The following is a 26,250-nucleotide window of genomic DNA, read 5'->3' as shown; positions in this document are numbered from 1 at the left end:
TGAATGTTTAAAACGTTTTATTAGTCTCATAATTCCCTGATAACAGGCACTCTGTCACTCTCTAACAGACAGACCTACCAACCTAGAGAACCGCACCAGCTGACTCCGAAAGGCCCAGCTGATCCCTGAGCTGATCCTTCAGATGATTGTTCACAGGACAGTTTCTGTTCCTTTGAACTTAACATTTCTCCACAGGTAAAACCTTGCCTCAGTCTTCATGATCCAGATCTCTCTATGAACTCATCATCTATTGGAACAGAAATCATTTTCCTCCCCTCGTGTCATGTCCAGCTCTTTGACCTCTTGGCTGTTTTGTCCCGTTGGGTCCGTATGCATATGCTGCTTGGTAGTCGACCCCTGAGCCCTGAGGTTCATCTGATGAAGGAGGAGCAGGAACATGGCAGATACGAGGAGAGCCACTCCAGCCATGAGGAACCCCGTTCCGTAATCACTCATCTTGTCTATGAAGAACCCTGCAAGGAAAAGTGCAAGTGAACGATTTGCAGCTTCCATATCACACTGTCATATTTCATCTAATGACAACAATAATTCCCAACTGGAATGCGCCATTGCTGGCCAAAACATTGCAACATTACAATAATTGTATCATTTTGGCCTCACTCACTGACAGTTATGAATGAGGCAGAGGTAAGGAAGAGAGAGCATTGCACGAAGATTAATTTTAGCGGAGGGCAGTAATGCCAGTGCCGTCCTCCCGTGAAGGAAACATAATTAGAACGCTTTGATGAATCCTCAACATCCATCAACTCCCTGCTCCTCAAAGTGCTCAAAGTACTGAACGGTACAGTAAATAAGTTAGAAATAGCCTGTGTAGCAGGGGGACCATGTTGAGTTATAAATAGGACACCACCTTCACTTGAATTAGCTCTTAACTTTATTTGAGGTCAGTCTGAGCCTTTAGCATTACCTTTAATTGAACATTTACATGTGATGGTAGTGCTTTAATCCTAATTAGGAGGTGTTCAGGAACAAGGGGCCTCATTCATGAACCGTTATTACGAACAAATTTGTTCTTAAGTCCCACTTACGAAGATTTTACAAAGATTGTGGCATTCATGAATTTTTTCTTATCTAGGATTTTTTCTTAGGCAAGAACAAATCCTACGAACACACAGGAGGACTCTTACGCACATTTCAGTGCTGAAATGTTGGCATGGTTGTGTTTTCTTCTCTTGTGTAGTTCAATAAAATGCGATATTACAGTGATAATTCTGTCATATTTATTCATTTATTTATTTATTTCATATTTTTGGTAATTTACAAAGAATTTAAATTCTAAAATAAATAAAATGTGCCAATGATTTAAGATAAATCAAGTAAATTGGAAACATGCCATCAATTAGTAACCCCCCCACCCTATTTATACATGGCATTTCTCCATCCAAGGCCTGCAAAACAATGGCATATATATTGCTCCTGCGGCTTTCATCAATGTAAGAACACAGCTGCGAACAATTCTGAGGCTTACGAACGAGTTGGTGAATCTGACGTAGGGTTTTCTTAAGGAACCTCTTAAGAACACCTTAAGAAAGAATCTAAGAAGATTCTTAAGAAGATATTGGTGAATGAGGCCCAAGGAATCATGGAGATTACTAAAAGAAAAATGAAGAGAAGAAAGACAGAAATGCAGAAAGTCCTTTACACACACATTCTGCAGAGTGAAAGAAAAGCAACCAGTCACACTTCAATAGCTCAAATCACTTCTACCCTGATTTTTGCCTCACAAAAGCCTTCTTGTAAATCCATAAATACCATCACATGAATCCAATCCACAATTATGTGGATGTATTATTTTTCCATTGGAGTGGTTTCCCCAGCTGATTTGCTGCTGCCTGTGCTCAGAGGCAGGACGCTTTCTGGCAGGGGTTGCTGTGTCTATGTGCCAAAGTCAAGCTGGGTGTTTCGCAGGCTGTATTTATTGCTATTGTTTAGAGTTGTGTGTGAAAATGGGTCACCACCTCAGTAATCAGGCTCAAATGTTCAGCGGTTTGTTGGAAGCGCTTTGGGTGGTATGGCTGCAGTACTGTACTGTATATGTTCAGTGGACACGAAGAGAAGATTTAATTCTAGTGGATGCGAGCACCGGGGGTGTCTGCCCCTTTGGTTTAATAGCTGCCTAAGTATTTTTTTTATTTTTCACAGTTGAATAGATTAATGAAGATAATTGAAAACACACACTTGAGAAGCCTCCAGCCACAAACCTGTCTGTTTACTTTCAACAGTGTTAAAATGTACTCCGGAGGGACGGTTAGTGTTAGGTGCACAGATAAGGGGATCGATCTTCCTTTCTCCATCCATGCTTCTCACAAAAGAGGAAATGTACTTCATGAAAAGCAGACGAGACGATTTTAATACTGAGAGAAGAAGGGTGACATTCCTCTAAAATACCATATATGGAAGATACTATTTAATGTGTTTGCTGGATCTTTTATGCATCTTCCCATAACTTAAAGCTAGGGTTGATTAATTAGAAACCTGAGAGAGTAAGCCAAATTTTGAAAGTATCCAACCGAAAAAAAGACAACCTCTTTGCCTTTAGCCCTCTCTCAGAAGCTCTTTCTAAGAGGAGCTCAGCATCGTTCGGTATTAAGAAACTTTGACTGTACAATTCTCTGCCAAGAAATACTGATTCTGATTGTGTCACTAGTCCGCCAATAGTTTTGTGGAAGGCTCTGGTAATGCGCAATGAATGCACAGGTAGTACATAGTTTTGGTAGACAGGCAAGTAGATATTAATCATAATCATAACCACAACGAAGAAGAGTGTTTTTTTTTTTAGTGACGAAGCCTTGGAGATGTATCACATTAATCTGCTGCTCTCCTCAGCTCTACTGACCGTTTTAATGTCTTTCAGCGCATTGTTTTGATTCCCAACTTTACAACGTATTATCTGTGTTATTTTCGGACAAATTAGCCACCTGTTGTCAGTGAGAAAGCTTTGATAAACCTACTGTGTGCTACACCAAAAGGCAGACTGCTGACTGCTGTTCAACCAAGTAGAGCATTTAGCTGCCAGAGAGCCACATGTTCCCTTATGAGAAGGTGGCAACCAAAACAGAGCTAAAAAAGAGAGAATGTTGTACTTACATTTATCAGTTGGCCAGAAATATGACTCCAAATGAATGCTTATGTTGCTCAGTCTATGCTGGATGTGCAATCAATTGCACCTTATCAGTTCAAAATGTTGTGTCAGTATTGTGTTTATGGCTTGTTTTTGGCTGACCCAAAGTGATCAAAGTATCATGTTTTGCTCAGCCCATAGATTTGAACAAAAAAAAAGAAAAGAAAATTCCTATTTGCCATTAACAAGACGTTTTGTTTTTTCTACTGTTTTGCCATTTTGGTATCACTATTGTTCACGTGTTGTGTCGGACACAGCGTATGAGCCTGGACAAGAAACTGAATGGAAAGTCAGCGGTGAAGAAAAACTCCATTCAAATCTTTGGGAAAGCGACCAGCCATGAAATTAACACAACCATAAAGTATCATGATATTATAATTTTTGCACAGCTGCTCTCTGAATATAACAACCTCAGCTCCGGGGGGATGGAGCATCGACAAAATTCCTGATTAATTGAAGGGTGGTGCTGCATGTCATGAAGGTATAAAAATCCCATTTTGGTTGAATAGGCTCACTGGGCTGTAGTTACAATGCTGAACGCTGTATAGGCACATCCATTGTATGAGATTTAATGTGCTGGAAGAATGGGCCTAGGAAAATGAGAGACGCTGTAACCTTGAGTTAATGATTTGGGGTTTTTGTGAAGAAAAAAGAAACATACGGTAAATTAAATACAATTCTATTCTCCCGCTCTGTGCAGCTTAGTGTTTATTTCTTGCTGCCAGCCGGTTAGCACGGTGGAGCAGATCACAGGGAATTTTACAGCAACAACTCAAAGCTGAAATCCACTTCTGTGTGATATGCAAAGTAAGTACACCATGTACTTGCGCTATCAAAGCATCTTTCTTACCCACCAGCAATGGGCGGTCCAAGCAGGCCTCCGCTGCTGCGAATGAGCATGAAGAACCCCAGTGCGCTGCCGAGCCTGTGGACCCCCACGACCTCAGCCAGCACGGTGATGTGGACGGCGACCGTGGCGCCGAACACCAGGCCGTAAGCTGCGCTGAAAGCAGCCAGCTCTGAGAAGGTCGAGGCCAGCGGACAGAGGAGCAACACCGTAGCCAGCAGAATCACGGTAGCTGCCAACTGCTGCACCTGGTCGAGGCAGAGACACCCATACACACTTATTTGCTGTCTTGCCAAGAATAACGCTGCATATTCAAGCCACCCAGCAGCTCATTGACTCATTAACTAGCTCGCTTGACTCTCCATAAAAATCTCTAGTCAGTGATACCTCACAAAACACATCTTTGGCCATAATTCATTAACCAAGAACTACATTTAATAAAATGCTGTGGGAACAAATCCTTAAACCCTAGAATAAGTTAACATTACCCCTCCTGTTCCCTCGTCTCAGAGTCAATTGGTTATTTGAAAAGGTTGTTTCGAGCATGAATTTATTTGACACCTCTGCTTTCATTTATGTCATATCAAGAAGTTGTTTCCCTGGTCAACTAACAACTAAAAATTAACAATTAAACTCAACGTACCGTCTGCACCAGTCTTAAGTTTGCCACCCAGCCAAAGAACACCCTTCCAAACAGGTCCAACACTGCAGATATGGACATGAGTGCCGCCGCCTGGTACTCCTCGATCCCCTTGCTACGAGCATATGGAACCAGGAAGAGAGCTGGGGCAAAGAAACCCAGAGCAGCAAACAGCCCAAACATCGAGTAGACCATGAACCTGCCGTTGGTGATGAGGGTGTAATCAACGTAGCGAAGGATTTTGGTCCTGTGTCCGGCTCTCTTAATCCTGTTGTTTGAGTCTTGTACTTTTATGGTTGACTTAGGTACCTCTTCATGACATGCTTTGACCATCCCTTGATCAGACGCCTCAGATATCCCTAGCTCCTCTGCCTCTAGGTGGGTTGGTTTACTCTCTTTTGAGTCGTCTTTTGGGAGCAATTCCAGGCACAAGTCCTCCTCCTCGGCTTTGTCACAAGTCACATCCCTGGTTGCTTTAAGGGGCCTCAGCAGCATCCCACAAACACACAGGTTGAGCTGCAGACCTCCCAGGATCAGCAAAGCGCCCCTCCAGGAGTAGCTGTCAATCAACAGCTGGAACAGAGGTGTGAGGACAAAGGTAAGGATGCACTCTCCAGCGCTGGCCAAAGCGTTTGCCACCGGCCTCCTCTTCTCAAAGTACAAACCCAGCATGGTTACAGTGGGGGTCCATGTCAATGCATAACCAAAACCTACAGCAGAGGAGACCAGTGAATGTCACATGTTGTGTGTGTGCTTATAAATTTGTGTTGTGCGCCTAAATCACTCACCGTTTAGGAACCCCACTGTTAAGTAGAGTTCAATTAAATTACGAGCAAAAGCCCCCAAGATGACGCCTATGCTGCAGATCAGTCCTCCCATTATCACTACAGAGCGATGGCTGTAGCGAGCACTCAGAGCAGATGCTACAGGAGCTGCAGAGGGACACACAGGACATTTATACAGAATCCTATTCAGGACATAAATACTATATCTTCAACAAAATTGAAGTATGATTATGCACCACTAATTTTTTTATGATATTCTCTTGAAAAAATAATCCTGTCCGACTAATATTCTCTCTGAAAACAGACATTAAGTTAAACCTAACAGATTTAAAGGGGTTTGAGTTATTAGATTAATCCCAGTGCCTCTTGCTCTGCCTAGTAGTTCCCCACATTTGCAGCAGATAATAATTTGATTTGCCCACACATTGGTCAGAAAATTGAAGCAGACCTTTAAGTGTTAGAATATATTAAAGACAAGAAAGGACTTGGCATCTAGAATTGAACAATCTACTGAGATGTAGGAGGGAGCCACCTGGTGGTCAAAAAGTCAACAAGTCTGTGTTTGGCATCAATTTCTGACAGGAGTGGAGGGAATATGAAAGATACGCATGTGTAATTTAAGAATTCTTTTACAAAATGGGCAGTAAGAAACATATTGATGTTTTATTGTTTTATTTTTGTTTTTGTATAGATACAGCTGTTTAAAGGAGATGAAAGATTGTGATAATTACCTACAACGTGAACGGTAGCCACTGCAATAGAGGTAATCCAAGATGTTCCTGTTGCAGTGGTTTCAAAGTATTGGTGTATGGCTACATAGAAGACACCAAAGGCCTTAATGACCCCAAATGTCAGGCCAAAGACCAGGAAGCAGGAGAGCAGGATGAACCAGGCGTAGCCACCATCAGGGGCTGCTGCTGCTGTCCTCGCCCTGTGAGCCTTCACTGGAGAGTCCATCTTGATCTGCAACACTTAATTGTCAAGGGAAAACACACCAATAAATATGACAATTGTTACACAGGGATGTAAGTCACAACCTTTACTTACTGTAATAATGTTTTAATTTTTTTTTTATTTCCAGTATTTTTTCTTATTTCCAGTTTTATTCTTTTTTACATTTCAAGTCACGTCCGTTGAAGCAGTAAAAACAAAAGGTGCATTAAAAAATCATGATAAACCTGGTCAGAGTGGAACAAAAGAATTATGATGAATCCAGGGCGGCTAATAGAGAACAAGCGTTGTGTCTGCAGCGGCTCAGTGTCAGACTGTTAGAGGGCTGTGAGACATGAGGGTGCACCCGGGCTGGGGCTGGGAGCATGTGAGCAGTGCAAGAATTTTCATTGTTCTGGGTTATGGTAAGCATCGATGTGCCTCAGCATAAGTACATTAAAAGTTGCATTTAATTTAATCAATCACTGGTTTAATGCACCACCTGATGAACACTTTATGTGACCCAAATCAAACACACCCACGATGATGAATGACAATGCTATGCTCATGGTAGATCCCCTGACGGTGACTTCTATATCAAGGGCTCTCTGCTTCAGTTAAGTGCATGTTTTGAAAACAATGCCTGTGGTAATTGTGACCACTGAGCCCCATTCAGCTCCAGACTTTTTACAAATGTATAGGAGCCCAGTGGGGCAGACGGGTGGTTCATGCTTTGAGAATGAACAAGCAGAGAAGTCGTGAGTGAGTACAACAACCAATTCAACCTTCTTGTAATTTTGTTTAGAGTACGTTTTTAGACAGGTAATTCTAATTTAGCTTGAGTAGAATTAACTTTTGTCCGAGTAAAATGTTATTTCCTTCCCTGATTGTACAGCAACAACTGAATATGGGTAGCCCATAGAATTTTGAATGCTTGTGCCTCATTTGTCATCTGCTATTGTATGGAGTCTTTACTTTAAATGGGCCCTATGTAGTTTTGGGATTGACTGATTTTTCATGCCTTTACTATCTAAATAAACAAACTATCTTTGATTTTTAATGACTGAATAAACAGAATAAAAAAACTGACCTTAAAGGACGACACAATTTCGTACTCTTTCACTTTGTTTATGTGTGGCGGACCCTGCCACTTTTCTAGCTTCTGCTCTGGGGATCTTATTTTCCTCTGAGAACAGCTTGTTTATTCAGGTATGAAAAATAAATATTTATTACCTCATTAATATTGCAAATTTTACAAATCTGATTTTAAATGTCTCCTCCAAAGGTTTTGTCTTATTCACCTGTAATATCACATACATAATAAATAGATCTATTATGAAGAATTGCCTTTAATGGTGTAGTTCTCAACACACATATAGTCTCTTTCTGTCTTCTTAAACCAGCTCTCCCCTAAGCAGACTGCACATGTGTAACCACAGTACCAAAACCAAGAGGCTTGGATTGGTTCTGCTATACTGGTTTATTTATGAACACCATGTGAAACTCTTATAAATCTGCTATGATTTTAACCTAAAACATCGGTTACCCCAGGAACACCAGGTGCAATTTACTGACATCAGATACCACTGGACATTTATCTGCAACAAACATCTCTCTTCAAGCAGAATAGATCATTTGTGACACAAGGCCATTCTAGGACGGCTTTAACACGCTGTGAGAAATTATCACAGCAGTGTTAACGTCAGTCTAGAGAAGTGAATAAAGAGTGGAACTGTGCCATTGTAAGCTGTTTTTCATTTCTGTGGACGACAGTCAGTGCAAGTAGATTAAATCTACGATGCATGATAGGATTTAGCTCAGTTCCTCTCTCCATTAATGAAAAATACATAAAGCACACAGAAATAATAATAATTGTGCTTCACAGACTGCATAAGAACCTGTTTATAAAGGATTTTCAAGCATTTTAATTATGGAGATTACCCACTGTGCATGTGATTGGACGAGACCCAAATCTGGATCATGACCCCAAAGCTCACAATACAAGCTAAGGTGAATCAAAATCACAATATTGTACAATTTTACCTTTACACACTTGATATTACGTGTAAAATCACCGTACCTGTTGTGGTCAAAATGAAACTATCATGCTCCTCCTGCCGGCCAGCTGTACAAGCTTTTTGTGGTGTTGTAACCTGACGCTATGTCACATGAAGTGGTGGCGTGAGTGGCGGTGTCGATCACCAGGAGAAGGTGCACCATGCCCGACAGGCATGTAAAAAGGGTAAAGGCAACGAGAAGGGTAAAGAAGCATGTTAAGAAAGTCAGACATGCGCCTTGTCTTGTGAAATCCTGGGCTGGACTTTATGCATAACAAAATTGCATGAGCTGAGAACCTGGACAGACCTTTGTAACCCATTTCCTGTCCATGCGTCAGTGTGTCGACACGCTGAAAACAAAGACGCATGCAGCATGCAGGGCAAAGTTTCAAGACTGGTATTTCAGTTTTTGTGTGTACATGTGAGCGCACGTGATTCAGAGAAAAGAGCATGAGCAGTTTGGCCACATGCTGCGCATATTATGTGACATCATGTGATCAACGTTATCTACAGCACGGGAGAGCAGCTCTACTATTTAGAATCAGGTAGGGAAAATGTAAACTATTCCAGTTATTTTCTTCTAACAGACAGCTGTGATCAGTGGTGCATACAACTGGTGCACATGCGCGATAAAGTAAACGATGTGCAGCAGAAAACACAGAGGGAAGTCCTTTTGCGTACCAACCACTTTTAGGACACAGACACCTTTACTCACTGGAGTAGGGTTTTTCTCCATACATCTCTGGTAAGATAGCAATCATGATGACAAGTGTGTTAGTTAATTACTAGGGCCCGAGCAGATCACAACCTGCGAGGTGCCTATATTGTTTTTGTACTGACAACTTTTTTGTCCCAAATGATTGCATTTTTCACTGCATGAACATACCCCAAAACTCACCAAACTTGGAATATAGGTCACAACTGCCAAAAAATGTTATAATCTGTTGTTCTTGTTGTGAATTTCCACCACTAGGTGGTGCTATAATCCAGGAAAGTGTGTTTTGCCTTATAACTCCCATACTTTATCGCACATTCAAAAACCTTATCTCCACGAATCCCTGAATTGTGGTGAGTCTTGGGATGTAGGCCAAGCCCATTTCCGCCTGCAGTTTTCCCAAATTGGCGAAATGCCGCAAATGTACTTTTTCCGAACTTCTCCCAGGTGTTTTCACCCATTTGTATGAAACTTTGCATACAACATCTGTGGACACTCCTCACGAAAAGTTATTAAAATAATTTTGATATTTCAAAGAATACTCAAGTTATTAAATAACAACCTTCTGCAGATTTCGTTCCTAACAGGAAGTGTTGCATATCTTGACATTGGTGTGTCCAAATGACGTTACTACTTCCCCAAGTCTGGGGTACCAAACTGTCACTCCAACAGGAAGTCGGCCATTTTGATTCAAAGTTCCCATTTCACCCCCACTTTGATCCATTTCCATGCCTCGTACTTTAACAAACTCCTCCTACAGATTCAGCACCACAGTCTTTACATTCACTCAGTATCATCCTCAGACCTTGAAAATGAAAAGTTAACAAAAGCTTTCGCCTACCTCAAACATGGTGGGTGTCATGGTGCAGTCCATTTTCATGCTTCTCCATAAAGCATCAAGGCCTTGTATCGTCAACATACAATTTCCCATGTGCACCAAATTCATCACACATGTAAACCATGTCGCCCTGAATACCTCCATGCATCAATACTGTGTCATATCCAAAGTGCCAACCACTGGACACAGGAAGTCAGACAAACATCCTACTTACATGAAATGTATAGGTTTTTTCCTCCATATCATACACTACAAGATGACATGCAACTAAAAGATGAGCACACCCTCCGACAGCGTCACCGCAAATCAATAATCAAAACACAACTGACCACAAATTCGTTTGAGGTATTTTTCACCCATAGCCCATTTTGTTTTCACGTGCATTGCAGAGAGTTCTTCAGTACTTCAGCATACATTAATTAATACCAGCAGGAGTAGGCCACCAGATCATAAAGGAACAACTTCCTCATTCCTATCTGGACTAAACTTAACATGCTTGATAAGAGCCCAGGCCTGAACACAAGGCCAATATACACACATAGTCACAGCGTCACATGTTGGACACAGGAAATGACATTTAACCCCTTCCTGCACTGTCTGAAACATGGACAGTTAAGAGATGCGTACACAATAATCAGGCAATGGGGCCGGGTAAGCCCCGACAGCAGCATGCCGAGGTGCGCGTGGACTGTGAGGGCCCGTTCATCGCTGCTTGCAGCTTTAATTATCTGTCAAATTTATTTTTCTATTCTGCTTTTTACCCCAGTTAGCAAAAAAAATAGTTGGCTTAATTTGCAATTAGCTTCATCAGCCTATTTCTCTGGTTTTACGATTTGCAATCTTTCATCAAAATGTCCAAAAAGCATGCTGCACTGAGGCGTCCAATCACCTGTGAAAAAAACTGTGGTTTAGGGGATGAGTGGAAGAAGAAGTTGGTCTTGGTGTGTACTGATGGAGCTGCTGTCAATGTGGGAGTTTAATGGGGTTGACCCCAAATTATGATTGTAACCAGCGGGGATTCCCTTGTGCACATATTCTGTACTGCCCACACTATGGAGAAGTGCACCAAATCAGCTCATTGCACAATTCCATACTGTGCAACTTTTAATCGCTCCATTGTCAAGTTGCAAAGCTTTACTTTACAAAAAAGGGGTCAACTAAAGAGGATGTGTGCTGAGAAAGGCAAGATACACTGTTGAAGATATTGAGGCTTTTACCTACCATTCAAGTTCTAGTGGCTCAATCTGATGACAGTGACCTGAAACACCTCTGCACAGAGCGCATGGTAGCTACTGGACTGCTGACACTCCTGCTTGACATTGAAAGCAAGTACAAGAAAGAGACTGTTTCCAAGGCTGATGTAGACCATGATAAGATTGAGGATTTGAGAGGTCTCATTCAGGAGTTTGAAAGTCGATATGAATATCTCAAGTGATCATATTTGATCCCTCAACTTGGTCTCAGGAAATGCAAGACCTGCACAGTTTTGGCAACACAACACTTGGTAACATAGTTCAGAAACATGAAGCCTGCTTGTCTGTTGACAGAGACTCTACTGTCAGAGAATGGATGCGTTTGAAGCAAGCAGGAAAACATCTGGCTGCTTCCGCTGTAATTGACTTGCTCAACACAGCGAAGAGAACCAATCCATGTATCTACACCGACATCCAGAGAGTCCTTGTGTTGTCACTCGTACTGCCACTGAGTAGTCCCGCATGCGAGAGGGGATATTCACGTCTCAAAATAACCAAAAGCAAGTACAGATCCTCCCTGTCAGACTCTCGCCTCTCGTCTCTGATACACATTCACTTGTCTAAGATGACAACAGACACTTTAGACCCAAAGCCAGCTGTTGACTTGTGGATTCAAACAGCAAATCACAGGCTCAACCAGGGACCAGCCCTACCACGCTTAAGTAAAAAAGAAGATAGTGAGGAGAGCAGTCAGGAGGAAAGCGATGACGACAGCTTGTTGGATAAGGGCGCCGCATAAAGAGTGATTACCAAGCAGCATCTCCAGGTGCTCCCTTGAGAACCGGACCACAAAAGATTATGTGCACCCCTGGTTATGATGTGGTTTATGCTTAATTGTTCATATTTCCAAACTGTATGTTACACTTTAACTTCACCAGCAAAACGCTTTGAGGATGGACACATTGTGTTATAGCATCAAGAACTTTATTTCACATATTTAGTGAATAGCCTACAACACATTGGATGTTCAAGGTCAGAACCAGGCCTTTTAAACTTAACATAATGTAACCCAACACATAATAGTGAGTTCATGACATGCTGCTGATGCCTGATAAAAAAGAACTATACAGCACTCAAAGTGCCAAAAAAATAGACATCTGAAAATCCAATGAAATGACTCTTTCATGAAATCACGACCCAGTTAATCAAGAATATCCACAGGCTTTGTTGTGAGCAGTTTTGTGGAGGAACTATTTTCCTTCCTGCCCAAACGGTAGTGTACATCTACTCACAGATGAGAGGCTTGCTAACTAAGCTAACTACTCTTGGTAATGTTACAGTTTAGTTTAGGAGGATGCATTATTACAGATACAGATACAGATACAGATCCCTGATTGGTTGCCTTTGTTGGTTGAGTTCTCTATACGTGAATCCAACTGTTCACTCATAGTTAAGCACTGGTTGCATCTGGTTTCTTGCTGTTCTGATGGGTTGGGTGGTTAATGAGTTATAGTTACCGCAGTAAACACACCAACCTATTTGGTCTCCTTCCTGGTTGGCTGCCACTTCTTTTGGGGTCACTCATCCGCTGGAGCCACTCTTTGCTGCCAGAGTGTCTCCATAATTTGTAAAAACCTATAACAAATAAACACAGTTAAAAACCAAGCAGCTTGTTAAAGGAATAGTGCATCAATAGTCATGTGTGGTTGCAGCAGTGCAAAGTGCAGAGGACTCAGACTTTAAGTCAGGGAGTTCATACGCCTCACAGCTTCTGGGAGGAAGCTGCACTTGTTCTGCACTTGTTCGGGTTTGAGGATACGCAGCCTTCTACCTGAGGGGAGGGGAGTGAACAGTTCATGTGCCAGGTGTCACGTTGACATTGTGTGGTTATGACCTGACTTTTCATCTCGGTTGGTGGAGGGGATGGCCGGGGAGTTACAGGCAAGAAGGCAGCCAGGCCAGTGTCCGAACTTCAAAGCTGTTGGTGGCAACAAAACAGGTATTCTAAAGAAACTTACAGTGGCGACATAAAGGAATGGAAAGTTTCAACATATGCGTGATGTGTAGAAATGTACATTGCTGACTTTTATTCTGCTGACTGGGTAGCAGAAATGCAGCAGTTTTCAATTAACAGCAATTTAACCTTAGAAGACTTTGATCAAAATAAAAAAAGGCCAGACAATGTTAATATGCACATGATAAATACCCTCGTGCAGGGATAAAGCTACCGACTCAGACAGCCTAGACAAGGTTCTGCATGGGGCAAGTCACAGCGTGGCGCCAAGCAACTCCTTTCATATGTGATAAGCTCCCCCGTGCTCACGTCTCTCCTGCTGCCTCACAGCCAGCTAACACGAACTAACTCTGAAGCTCTGTGTGTCAGAATGTGTCACAAACCAAAACCAAAGCAGCAAGTCATGACGCAGTCCAACAGTCATCCAACTGCTAAGTAATCCTGTAAAAGTCATTTAAAACCTACGCTTGAATTCATCTGCTCCATCACTGCGTAACGTCGACTTTCTCAGTGACAAACAGGGGAAAATGGAGATGTGACAGGACCTTTTTCAATCAGATGGCTTCATTGTCCCGCAAACAGCTCAGACAAATGTCTCGTAAATTTGCCTTTGAGTGCCTGTCAGTGGTGCAGCCTGCCAGTAAACTTTTGCAAACTATTAATGCAGCCTATGAGCTGTGATTTTACTTTTGTACTTCATGAAGAGAGATGTGAACTGAAGTCTTACACAGGAATGTTCATTGTAGCTGTTTAACGTGAACTGTAACCTTGTTTTCGGTTGTTTTATGACCCGTTTAACGCATTGAATAACCACTTAAGGTTCTCACTTCCTTCTCTGGGAACTATTTCCTTAAGTGCAGGAGGACATAAATTGGTAATCATCAGAGTGAAAACACACCCACAGAGACAGATAAATACCATGCTTTTCTCCTAAGACATTGAGTCTTCACTTTGTAACAGACCTGCGTGTTGCTCTGTGAATGCTCCTCTCGTACAAGATTAAAACCTTGTTTGAACTTTGAGCCGACTCCGATCTCCTTTCTCCAGTTCTAAATTATCGCAGAATTATTTTAACACCTACAGTTCACTAAAGAGGCTCAGCACCAAAGTTTGGAGTGTGCCAGAGAGCTACTGGGGACAAGAATCTGCACAAAGCCAAGTGCACAGTGTTTGGGCCAAGTTTTCTTTGCTTCTGAGTCAGCAGACAGAAAGTTTGTAGTTTTGCTTTAATAGGGCAACAAATTATTATTTATAGTCTATTGATCACATTAGATCTTCTGGAACTGTCAGCACAACGCTAAAGCAATTTAATAGCAGCATTAGGTTGAGTCATTGGCCTCTCTCTCTCTCTCTCTCTCTCTCTCTCTCTCTCTCTCTCTCTCTCTCTCTCTCTCTCTCTCTCTCTCTCTCTCTCTCTCTCTCTCTCTCTCTCTCTCTCTCTCTCTCTCTCTCTCTCTCACACTCACACTCACATTCACACACACACATGCTAACAACTTAGCAACATAACTGTGTGACTTACTGTTATCACTCATGGTGTGATAACACCACAATAAACCACGGCCACTTTGCATTTGAACGTCCATGGGCTTTCCCCAACACGTTACAATATTGTTTGACTTTGTTTATATTTGGCGGACCCTGCCACCTATCTAGCTTCAAACAGTCTTCTGGGGACCTTATTTTCCTCTTAGCACAGCTTGTTTATTCACTTATGAATATAAGAGAATATAAGTCTGATTAACATTAATATTCCGAGTTAGAATTTTTTTCTTCTCCAAAACAACACAGTGCCACGTTTCACTTCACATGCGGATGTGTGCGCGCTGTCAAACAGTGCAGTCATCCACCGTCGTGACAGCGAGTTCCATTTTGCTGCGTTTGCATATTCTACTTTTCAATATTATTGCGTCTGCTCACTGCTTCAATTTGAGAGATTTGAAAGTTTCTGCCATGTGCTCTGTTGAAGGTCACAGCACTGCAGCTCTGCTTGGGTATTAGAGTTTAGACAGAGAGAAGGGGTCAGAATAAAATAATCTTCTCTCTCTGCGTCTGTCCAACATCCAGACAATCACTGAGGCCGGTCTCATTCTCCAGGAAAGCTCCCTGTTACATAACATCATGATTAGAACTGTCCCTGCCTTTTTTCAGAGGATCTTCCATGATTTGACTTTCATGGAAAAAGCATGTGTTTGGTGCACAGAGCACTGAATTATACATCCCCCCACGGCTGTTCTAAAAACAATGAAAGATTTACAGGCATGGGCAATAAATTATAAATCTATGGTGGGGATGACTGGGAAGGGCAGACCAGTGGCAGAGATGGAGAGAAACACCATCTGAATAATGAATAGGTGCGAAGGAGGTCTGACGCAGTAGGCACAGGGGGAAGAGTTAGTAGCTGTGTTTCCAGAGGCAGACGGTCTCCTCTGATGTCTGTTTGTTTTCTTCACTAAAGGCTCCTTCAGCAAGCCAGAATACACTGGATCTGACTTCATGTCTGAGCTGTTGCTGCAGCAGGGACCTGTTTGTCTGTATAGGCTTCTCCTATATGTCACAAAACAAGCCCTAAAAAAAAACAAAGGCGCCACAGTGCTGTTCTCACCCAAGATCATTACATTTTTTATCAGGAGTTCATGTTGCACATCCTAATGTGCAGAATTGCCTTCATTCATTGAGTATCTCTGCTCCAGTTTATTAAACAGAACAGATAAGAAGAGATGTTTCAGAGAATTTCAGCATACTGATTTTGGAGAAGACATTGCTGACTAAACCTTTGTTGTTGTTTATTTCGTGTTTTCCATAAAGAGTTCAGCAAATTCAGCAAGTTGGTGATGCAATAACTCTGAAACGCAGTCGAAGTCCACGTCTTTGAAGCCAGCTTCCTCACTCTGTGTATGGAAGGTCTTTTTTTTTGCTGAACCCGGCTTGTTTTTACACTATTGGTGCAGGTGTGGCTCTAGGAACAGCAGTGTTGGTTTTGATTCCCTAGAAATATCCTTTTCAGTATATTTGTCAGGGACGGTGCGGTGCATATTGATATACCTCACTGTAAAGCCAGATATGATGCTCTCAGTTAAAGCTCAGACAGGAAGCATACTCCTTTGCATGCTCGGTCCTAAGTGTATTTCTCATCCTAGCAATCCTTTCATTCATTCCTCTCACTCATAATTGCCTGTCTTGATCTGCGGCTGTTATTGATATCAGCTGCTCACATCGGCCGGGCACATCTATCCAACAACACAGCGACACACCTTCGCTGGTATCATCTTGCTGCCGTCTTCTTGATAAGATTGTCTCCCGCCTCTAGTTCATTAATGCTGCCTTTTTGCGCACGCCTTCCACCTCCCCATCACCGCCCAGTCTTTGCAGATTCACCAGCTTCATCAGCTTCATAGAATAGAATATCTTTATTGTCATTGCAACAGGTGCAATGACATTAAGTGCAGTCCTTATTCAGCGCAAAACATCTGCTGAGGTAGAAGATGCGTAAATAAATACCTAAATAAAAACTACTGTATACATAATAACACTAAAAACACAAAGAAGACACATACATTCACAGTCGAACAATTGCACATAGCCCTTTGACAGAGGTAAGTGGTGAGAGTTATGCTTAGGTAGCACTATTCAGTGCACTTATGGCTGTTGGATAAAAGTGTTTTGTAGTCTGTTTGTTCTGGTTTTCATGGATCTGTATCTCCTGTCTGACGGCAGTAGTTTGAACAGTGTGTGACCGGGGTGGGATGAGTCCTGTAGGATGGTTTTGGCCTTTTTGAGGCAGCGGGAACTGTGAAGTTCTTCTAGAGAGGGGAGAGGGCAGCCAATGATTTTCTGTGCTGCCTTTGTGACCCCCTGGAGCTTCTTCCTCTGTGCCACAGTGCAGCTTGAAAACCACACACAGTATGACCGGATGCTCTCAATTGAGCAACAATAGAAGGACACCAGCAGTTTTTGGGGGATGTTGTTCCTCCTGAGAACTCTCAGGAAGTAAAGTCTCTGCTGGGCCTTCTTCACTAGCTCAGTGGTGTGTATGCTCCAGGTCAGGTCCTCCATGATGTTGACTCCCAGGAAGCGGAAGTCAGAGACCCTCTCCACACAGGCCCCGCCTATGAGCTGCGGCTGGATGTCCGTTTTCTTCCTCCTGAAGTCCATGATGAGCTCCTTGGTCTTTGATGTGTTGAGGAGCAAGTTGTTAACTCTGCACCACTCTGCCAGTCGCTCCACCTCGTCTCTGTAGTTGGACTCATCCCCCCTCGAGATGAGCCCCACTACTGTGGTGTCATCGGCAAATTTGACGAAGGTGTTGCTGTGGTGAGTGGGGGTGCAGTCGTGGGTGTAGAGGGTATAGAGCAGGGGACTCAGCACGCAGCCCTGTGGGGAGCCAGTGCTGAGGCTGAGGGCCGTGGATGTATGGAGGCCCACTCTTACCCTCTGGGTGCGGTCAGTCAAAAAGTCCTTAATCCAGAGGCAGGTGTAGTGTGGTATTTCAATGTCAGACAGTTTGGACACCAGTCTGTGGGAGAGGATAGTGTTAAAAGCAGAGCTAAAGTCTATGAAGAGCAGCCTAGCATAGCTCCCCTGCTGCTCCAGGTGAGTCAGTGCAGCATGGAGGGCTGTGGCCACGGCGTCCTCAGTAGATCTGTTAGCCCTGTAGGCAAACTGGTGTGAATCAAAGGTGGGAGGGTGGAATGACATGATGTGACTACGGACCAGTTTCTCAAAGCACTTCATCACCACAGGGGTGAGTGCTACTGGCCGGTAGTCGTTGAGAGTGGTGATGTTCGTTTTTTTGGGCAGGGGGACTATGGTGGAGGACTTCAGGCAGGATGGGACAGTGAACTGGGAGAGTGACTGATTGAAGATCTTAGTAAAGACCCCCACCAGCTGGTCGCACAGTCCTTCAGCACGCGTCCGCAGACGCCGTCAGGTCCTGCCGCCTTCCGCGGGTTGACTGCCAGCAGCGTACACCTCACAACATGCTCCTCTACCACGAGGATGGTGTCACTGTGGGCTGCTGGATGTGGCGTGGCTGCCTCTGGTGGCTTAACCTCAAAACGGGCAAAGAAGTGGTTCAGCTCCTCTGCCAGTGAGGCATCACCTTCAGCAGTCCCGAGGTTGGCCCTGTAGTTGGTGATGTGCTGGATTCCCTGCCACACCTGCCTGCTGCTGTTGCTGTCCAGATGGTCCTCAATCCTCCTCCTGTAGTCCGACTTGGCCTTTTGGATGCCCCTCTTCGGATTGGCACGTGCTGCGCTGTAGAGGGCCCCGTCACCTGATCTGAAGGTAGTTTTCCTCTCCTTTAGCAGCTGCTGGACCTCCCTAGTCATCCGGGGCTTCTGGTTGGGGTAGACCCGGATGTGTTTGTCTACTGTGACAATGTCTGTGCAGTTTTTAATGTAACACAGAACACTGTCAGTAAGCATATCCAGGTCTGGTTTTTCGAAATTGTCCCAGCAGGTCCTGTCGAAGCGGTCCTGCAGCTGCTGAGAGGCTCCATCAGGCCATGTTTTAACAGTCTTTGTGATGGTAGGAGCAGCTTTCCTAAGGGGGGTGTATGCTGGGACTGAAAGCAGTGACAGGTGGTCGGACTGGGCCAGGTGTGGTAGTGGGCTGACCCTGTAGCCCCGCTTGATGTTTGAGTACACCTTGTCCAGTGTGTTAGCTCCTCTGGTTGCACACTTAACGTGCTGATGGAATTTTGGGAGCACTGCTTTTAAGTCCACGTGGTTGAAGTCCCCCGCAATGATAAACACTGCATCAGGATACCTGCTTTGCTGACTGCTAATGCTGCCATTTAAAAGTCCAAGAGCTGCGTTAGCGTTAGCATCCGGTGGAATGTACACAGCAGTGATCAGGACTGCAGTAAACTCTCGTGGGAGATAAATGGGACAACATTTGATAGTCACATACTCCAGGTCTGGGGAGCATTGACGGTCTAAAGCATGGGTCCCCAAACTACGGCCCGCGGGCCACATCCGGCCCGCCTTAACAACTCGAGTAGCCCGGTTAACGATCCCAAAAAACCCTCTAAACATGGCCTAATTTTTAAAATTGCATTTTCCTATAGAGCTTGGCAACGTGCTGCAGTGTGGAGCGCCATCCTCATTGCAAGATGCCAGAGCGAGAGAGAGAGCTATCTATAATCATATCTAACTATGTAACGGGGAAAGAATTAATGTATGGCTTCATTACACAGCAGGGATCGAAATAAGCACCCACCACCCGCCAAATGCGGGTGAATTTGTGTGCTGGCGAGTGAACTGAATCAGTTTACCAGCCACTGTGGCAGGTTCATTCCAGTCAGATCTGATCCAATTAATCTTAATGATCTATATCTTGGTTAAGGCATAACAGTGCGCTTTCCACAACCCTAGAGTTAGATCCGATCAAATTATATGTTTCTGATTGCACCAAAGTGTCAATTGGACTTCAGAAGGGCCAGAATTCCAAAATTACTAGAATGGCCATAAGCGGTCACTGTGATGGCTAGATTTTAAACTCTATAATCTCATGTAAATACCCAATTGAGTGATGAATGCATTTATTATGTCATAATATATATATTTTCAAACAAAATTACACCAAAATGTGCATTTTAACAATATTAATTATACACTGAAAAAAGTGTAACATGCAGTTGTTCATTCAAACTAATAACTGCCATTTAAAACAGGATAAAATCATTGATTTGATTGTGAAACTCATTCTTTTTGCATTTAGAGACATCAAGTTTGATTTATACTGAAATAAATATACATCCAAAGTACCCAAAACAAAGTTTTTGATTTCTCTCAATTTGTTTTTTTTTCTTCATGACCTGCAGGTAATATTTTTAGTTTTAGCCGAATGTGAATTACGCATGCACATTGCACACTGCACAGTCAGAGCACATGTCAAGTCCCGTAGCACTCTTTCAGCATGCTGGCCAAAACGCACCATTTGACACTGCAGATATCGTAACGCCCCTTGTGGACTGTGGCACAAAGACTCTTGGCTATTCTGTTGTATTTGGTGTAATTATGGTTCGTGAACGTTTGTGAATAAGATGATGTGTAAGACAGTTGCGGGTTAATTCACATCCTTGTTCTGTGGTTAAATTGTGTTGCTTTAACAAAGATGATAAAATGTTGGTACCGTAAGTGAAGGGGTGTTTGCCGGGAGAGACTTCCCGTACTGTTACACTGTTAGTGTGTATTAAAATACTTGAATTGCTGGCTGGAGCTTGCTGGACTTTACCCTGTGTACTTCTTACTGCTTAACTGGTATAGTCTTTTTTTATAGAGTTTATGAGATATTATAATCAAATATAATGTGAAAAATAGTATATGTAAATGAATTAAGTGGTGTTAATGCAAATATTAATTCATGTTAATTTAGTTGAAAGTGAAAATATTAGGTTGTTTCAATTTCAATGTATTAGTTTGGTTCAATAACTAAAATGTTAAGAAAATCATTTGGATCAAGGCAAAGAATTAAGGTTGGGTCAAGTGCAGTATCTTTGTTTACATCAACATAAAATAATCAGGTCATAAGAAGTAACTCAATTTAGATTCTGTGAAGTCAAATATTTTAGATGTGATATCTTTTTTTTAAAAAATCAAATATCAAATATACTGAAAAGGATACATTTTTTTTAATTTGAGCAAGGTTTTACTTTTTTCAATGTACATTTATTTACATCCATCACACGTAAACCTAATTATTGCATATTTACACAAGAATTTAATAGAGAAAACTCAGAACAAGAAAATTAACAATTAAAAATAACTTATTTCATTATGAAACATTTTATAATCATATATAATAAAAAAATAAGAATAATCGAAAAAGCTGGAAACAAGCTGATCTAAAACCAAAACAAAAAAAGAGCTGTTGCGGTCACAGGTCACAGGCTACCCAGATTACCTCCGCTCTCCTCGCACAGTTGCCACACACAGGCTTGTGGCATTCAAGTGTCCGACATCTGGTTCTGTTTGCAGTTCTTTCGGACTGGCACTGCCTCCGTGTCCGTGTCTGCTGCTGCTGCGGTGGATGCTTCCGCTGCTGCCCACCTTGTGCCGACTGCCACGGCCCCTTTCCCCTCCATGTATTCTGCCCTCAGCTCCTCTGCCAGTTGCTGCAGGACTCTCCTCCGGGCTCTCCTGCTGCTGGTGCTCCTTGAATAAGATGCAGGCATTGATCCCAGCCAGGTCGAGGATGTTATAGAAGACCACCACTGGCCATCTTCGCGTACCGTCTTTGAAGGAGTACGCCCTCGCCATCTGATCCAGGACGTCCACGCCGTTGGTGTTGTTGTAGTACATCAAAGACTCTGGTTTTGCCTTCGCCCCATTAAAGCTGCCCACACCTGTGTGCACGGTGCTGAGGATGCACACATTCTTCCTTGGCTTTCCCTGGTACACAGTCAGAGTCGCATCACTTTAGCACCTTTGTGTTGAACAGCTCTGCTTGCTGTTTGACAGAGGGGGCAACTCCCGTTTTTGTTTGTGCATGGTGCCAGCCAGGCGATACAATACAACTGTATAATAATTAACTTAGTAAAATTAAATTTGCAAAGAAGCACAGCTGGAGACAGCTACCAAAGTTAGAGACAAGAGAGACAATGAAAGCAGCAAACCGCACAAAAAATGGAACCCCGCGAAATGATGTGTGGTCAATATGACCGCTTATGGCCCAAATAGGTAAAACATATCATATTTTGTGTAATTTATATAAAAACTACTATAAGTTAAAATACAGACACTTTTAGGAAAAGTCATGTAACAGCAGTATTGCATTTTTTCATTCAGTGTTGTAAGTGTTAGATTTTCTCTATAAGGGTTGATGTTTTCCTCGATTACTAATATATACAATTAATGAAAAGAAATTAAATGTTAAATAAACTTGATTTAACATGGTAGATCCCTTTGTATTGTTTTTCATATGCAGTTATAGTGCAACATTTGGAATTGGGACATTGAGGATAATGGGTAATTGTTCTGTATTGTGGTAAGGACTTGGTGTTTAATAGCTGAACTGTGGTAACTTCTCTCCTTACTTCTGTCAGACTTTTCTGTAACAATTTCCACTTCCTTTGTGTGGGTCCAGTGCAACTGAACATATGAGATAAGTTGAATTAGGCTTACTCTAAATTCCCGGAGTTGCAGGGAAATATTGATATAGATTTCTAACCATTATTTGAAGCACTTTGTCTATTCAAACTTAATTTCCTGTTATTTCAAGACCTAGTAGATGACCTTTGGATAGTTTTACCCCTGTAATCATTCATTGGTATCACATAATTACAGAAAAATCCACTCTGGTTACAAGCGAAGACAAAATACCTATCAATTGCTAACTCACCTGTACCTGTTACAAAATCACATCGCCTCATTGTTACCTGGCATCAGCTTGTGTTTTTACTTACTATAAAATAAAAGGAGTATCTGTGGTACTTCAAATAAACACGTGAAGACTTTCTATTACTTTTTTTTTGCAAACCAATAGGTGGTGCCATGGCCAAGCAAAGGGCAGCTGCAAAACAATGATCATTATAATCTCCACAATAATACTGGTTATCACTTTGGCCCATATCATTTCCTGTTATAGACTAACCCCGGCCCCCCATCACAGAAGTGAATGTTGATATAGCCCCCACCGAAAAAAGTTTGGGGACCCCCGGTCTAAAGTCACTGTATAAGTGCACCAGATGTTGTTGACATACACACACAGTCCCCCTCCTCTGCTCTTACCGGAGTTACTCGTCCTGTCCTGGCGCTGTGCTGTGTAGCCTGCCTATCTTGTGTGTCTGGACTCCTCGGGGGGATTCTCCTCGGTGTTGCTCTGGGCAGACGCTCCTCGATCAAAAAACTTCCCTGTAGATTCTAAGCGCCAAAGACTTTCTCACAAGACTCTTCATCAAGCGTCATCCGCTGTGTTAAATATTTTCTTTACCTCATTCCCTGGTCTCTCCTGATAGAAATGACATTGGGAAACGCCTACCATGACGCAAGGCTTGCAAGTGACAGTACAAGCTAACCAAACACAGAGCTTGACAGAACAAAGACATGGGTAACAGTCAAGCCAGAGCAAATTAGGTGCAACAAAGCAAAAAAAAAAAAAAAAAGGTGACACAACAACAAGGAAGCACAGGCAAGCACAGACATGGCAGGTCAATTACAGAGCAACTTTGCACAGACAGACAGATAGGCATGAGCAGAGACTGATATGTGAAACAGGACGACAGTAACACTAATTCAGGTCAAGCAGCAGCACAGTTTAGCTGTATATTCACAGACATCTGAGGGTATCCAAACTAATGCCGATGGCTTTGATGAAGTGAAGGGCTACAGCATCCACTCATGTGCTGCTTTACTCAATTAGCTGAAAGCAGATTTTCTTAGTGGGAGAACGCGGTTTCCTCTTGTGATTCCTCCTGTTACCTGTGTACTCATTGTCTTACAAATGAACTGTGAAAAGAATTATTCTATAGATGAGAAACATAATAGCTATCTTGATCAGGTTGTCCCAGCTCAGGAGGTAGAATTTTTTTAGTACAGTGGTGAAAATGTTTTCAGTTCTTTTCCGTGAGGTTGACGTGCTTGGCTTTGAGTTACAGTTCATGTTCCCATCAGGATGAACTTGAGTGATTTCGGTGATCCCTGAATCTGTCCAATACTTCTGTTTATGACAAATTATCTACAGAACTAACCACATCACCCTCATCTTTACCTGACATTGAGTGCAAGTAAGCATGTCACACGGTGGCGCTGAGGCTCAAATGTCTTTGTGTCTGAAATAACACTGTGTTTTCCAAATGCCATTTGGTTTTCTGAAATGTTGTGGTGTTCTGACTCTCAGGGCCACCCTAATGTTAACATGGTAGCACACAACATTGTATTTTCTATATATTGTATGGCTGTGTATTACTAGCTGTCAAGGTCCTCACCTCACTAATATGGGGCTTTGAGCCCTGGCTGACTGATTAAAAAACCCAACAAAGATGGCTTTGCTCACTACAAATAGCTATTTAATTGAACACTGGCCCCTAGTTGTGTGTACATAAGTTGGCTGGTTGGCAGATTTGTGTTTACAACAAGACTTTAATGACTTGCGGATGTAAGCAGAGCAAAGCAACAGCAGTGTTACACAAGACACAGCCTCCCTACATACTGATGCTCCCTGGATGTGTCCAACAGCCCCTCACACATGCACCACCATAATTGCTATAAAGGCTAACAAGCCAGCCTGTGTGTGTGTGATGCAATCATGTGATAGATTGTGTGATGAGCCAAGATCATTAAGAAGGAAGAATGTGGTGGTAATCACACAGGGACAAAGTGTGCTGGCATAGAGTGGACAGCTCGCAGTCTGGACTTGGTCCCTGACCTCTGATTAGTGGTAAATATTACTTCTCATTTCCATGTATTTGTAATGAAAGACAAGTGCTATCTCAGATCTGGCTTGCCACACACAAACAAACACACCTAATCACGGATTTGAATCTTAGTAGTTCAAGTTAGTTAGCTGCTTTAGTTTTTTCTAATCAGGATGCATATCAGGTATACAATGACTGTCCTTATAGCCATCCAGAATCAGTAAGAAATGTGTTTCAGAAGCCACAATCCATATTCATATATGCAACATGACAGAGCTTGATTGCTCTCTGATGATTTCAATAGAAGGACTGTGAGGTTGTTAACTCTGCACAGCTGGTTCCTGGCGAGGGGAAGTTTAAAGATGTTATTTCGAGCTAATTTTCAGGCTAGTCAGGTTCTCTAAAACTGGCCCTCGGCACCTTCCGCACTCTGTCTTCTCTAAAAAACGGCTTAGTCAATGATCATTTCGGATTCAACCCTACTTAAAAAGCATATCATGTACGCACACTCACTCCAACCCACACGCACACCGCTGCTCCTGTGCCGCAGCACACACTTCACATCTGCACCCGCCTATGCAGGTATCCAAGTTCCATCTATTTTCACCCTTTTCTCATCCCCCGAGGATGTTTGCCGATCGGTTTTGTTTTTAGCTGAGTGTGAATATTCTGGTGACTGAATAGGAGAGCAGCACAAAGGGGTGTGGAGGGGGGCTGACAAGCTTGTCAGAAATTCTTGTCAGAGATTCTGCACACACACAGAAAGTCAGACAACACTTGGTGCGAGCTGGAGGGGAAATAGATTTGACCTTTTGACGTGGATAACCATTAATCCATGGATCAGCTCGTACGCTGCCTGAGTGGTACAGGGAAAGGTGCCACTAAACCCACTTCCGACTCCCTTCCCCAAGATACTTTTGTAAGAAGGATTCTTCCAAATGCGTTACTGTCTGACATCAGCATCCCCTGGAATAAGCATGTTTTTTTCCCACAGAATGAAATGTGCCATTCAAGTGTGGAGGAATTTTGATCTACGTGGGAATAGCACAGTGCATCTCACGTGTGGTGGCGCCTATTAGAGATATGCTGAAGCACAGTCTTTCCTTCGAATGAACCCCTCTTTTCAAACCCGCCTGTCTCCTGCCCTCCACCTCTGCCTCAGTGCTTCAGCCTTTGCTGTGGCACGCTCCCAGAAAGCACAGGTGTGTGTGGGCTTACCCAGATGGCGGTGTTGTTGATGCCGAGGGGAGGCAGCCAACTAGCCGATTGCCCGCGGGTCATCCGCCGTCCATGCAAGGCTTTTCCAGCACTAGCTATAATGAGAACTTTTCATTAGCGTTTTTCCACGAATGTGTGGGCGGGTAAAGAAATCTTTACTGTTGATGAGAAGCCAACACATCAAAAGAAAAATCTGAGGTGTGTATCACAGAGAATTAACATATCAGAAAGATGGAATGTGGTCGTATACTCTATTGGCAATCAAGAATTTACAAGAATATTAAATGTTACACAGTGAGGTTTAGAGCTCTGACGTATCTGTGCGTTAAAAAGCCGCTACAGGGAACTTGCTTTTGTGCTGATTCTGGCGGCACCCGTGGACTAAAGCAGTATGACCTCTACGGCCTCGTGAGTAAAAGACCTTGAACCGGCTATCATGTACACTTGTTTAGAACAAACACATTTGGCAATTTCTCACAGCTGTTTGCAGGACGCATGGCGATGAGGCGATG

At 42.9% G+C, this 26,250-nt stretch overlaps 1 protein-coding gene across 8 annotated transcripts; it reads right to left on the bottom strand.

Annotated features, from left to right (window-relative positions):
* LOC115586159 (monocarboxylate transporter 13) lies at positions 1 to 14,486 on the bottom strand. Of its 8 annotated transcripts, none has more exons than XM_030424959.1 (7): positions 12,886 to 14,486; positions 12,683 to 12,782; positions 6,146 to 6,385; positions 5,418 to 5,561; positions 4,633 to 5,339; positions 3,997 to 4,237; positions 1 to 473 (listed from the first exon to the last, which is right to left on the bottom strand). In XM_030424959.1, the coding sequence occupies exons 3-7, from the start codon at positions 6,369 to 6,371 to the stop codon at positions 244 to 246; spliced, it is 1,548 nt and encodes a 515-aa protein (XP_030280819.1). In that variant the 5' UTR covers positions 6,372 to 6,385; positions 12,683 to 12,782; positions 12,886 to 14,486; the 3' UTR covers positions 1 to 243. The 8 variants fall into 8 exon arrangements, with proteins under 8 accessions (XP_030280819.1, XP_030280820.1, XP_030280821.1 ...); XM_030424960.1 differs by having other exon boundaries at positions 12,979 to 14,486; XM_030424961.1 differs by having other exon boundaries at positions 13,042 to 14,486.
* Between the last annotated feature and the right edge of the window lie 11,764 nt (positions 14,487 to 26,250).

This window comes from Sparus aurata, chromosome 8 (assembly GCF_900880675.1).
Source record: "Sparus aurata chromosome 8, fSpaAur1.1, whole genome shotgun sequence".
NCBI classification, from domain to species: domain Eukaryota; kingdom Metazoa; phylum Chordata; class Actinopteri; order Spariformes; family Sparidae; genus Sparus; species Sparus aurata.
The sequence above is the reverse complement of the archived record's forward strand: the minus strand, read 5'-3'. Positions and strand labels throughout refer to the sequence as shown.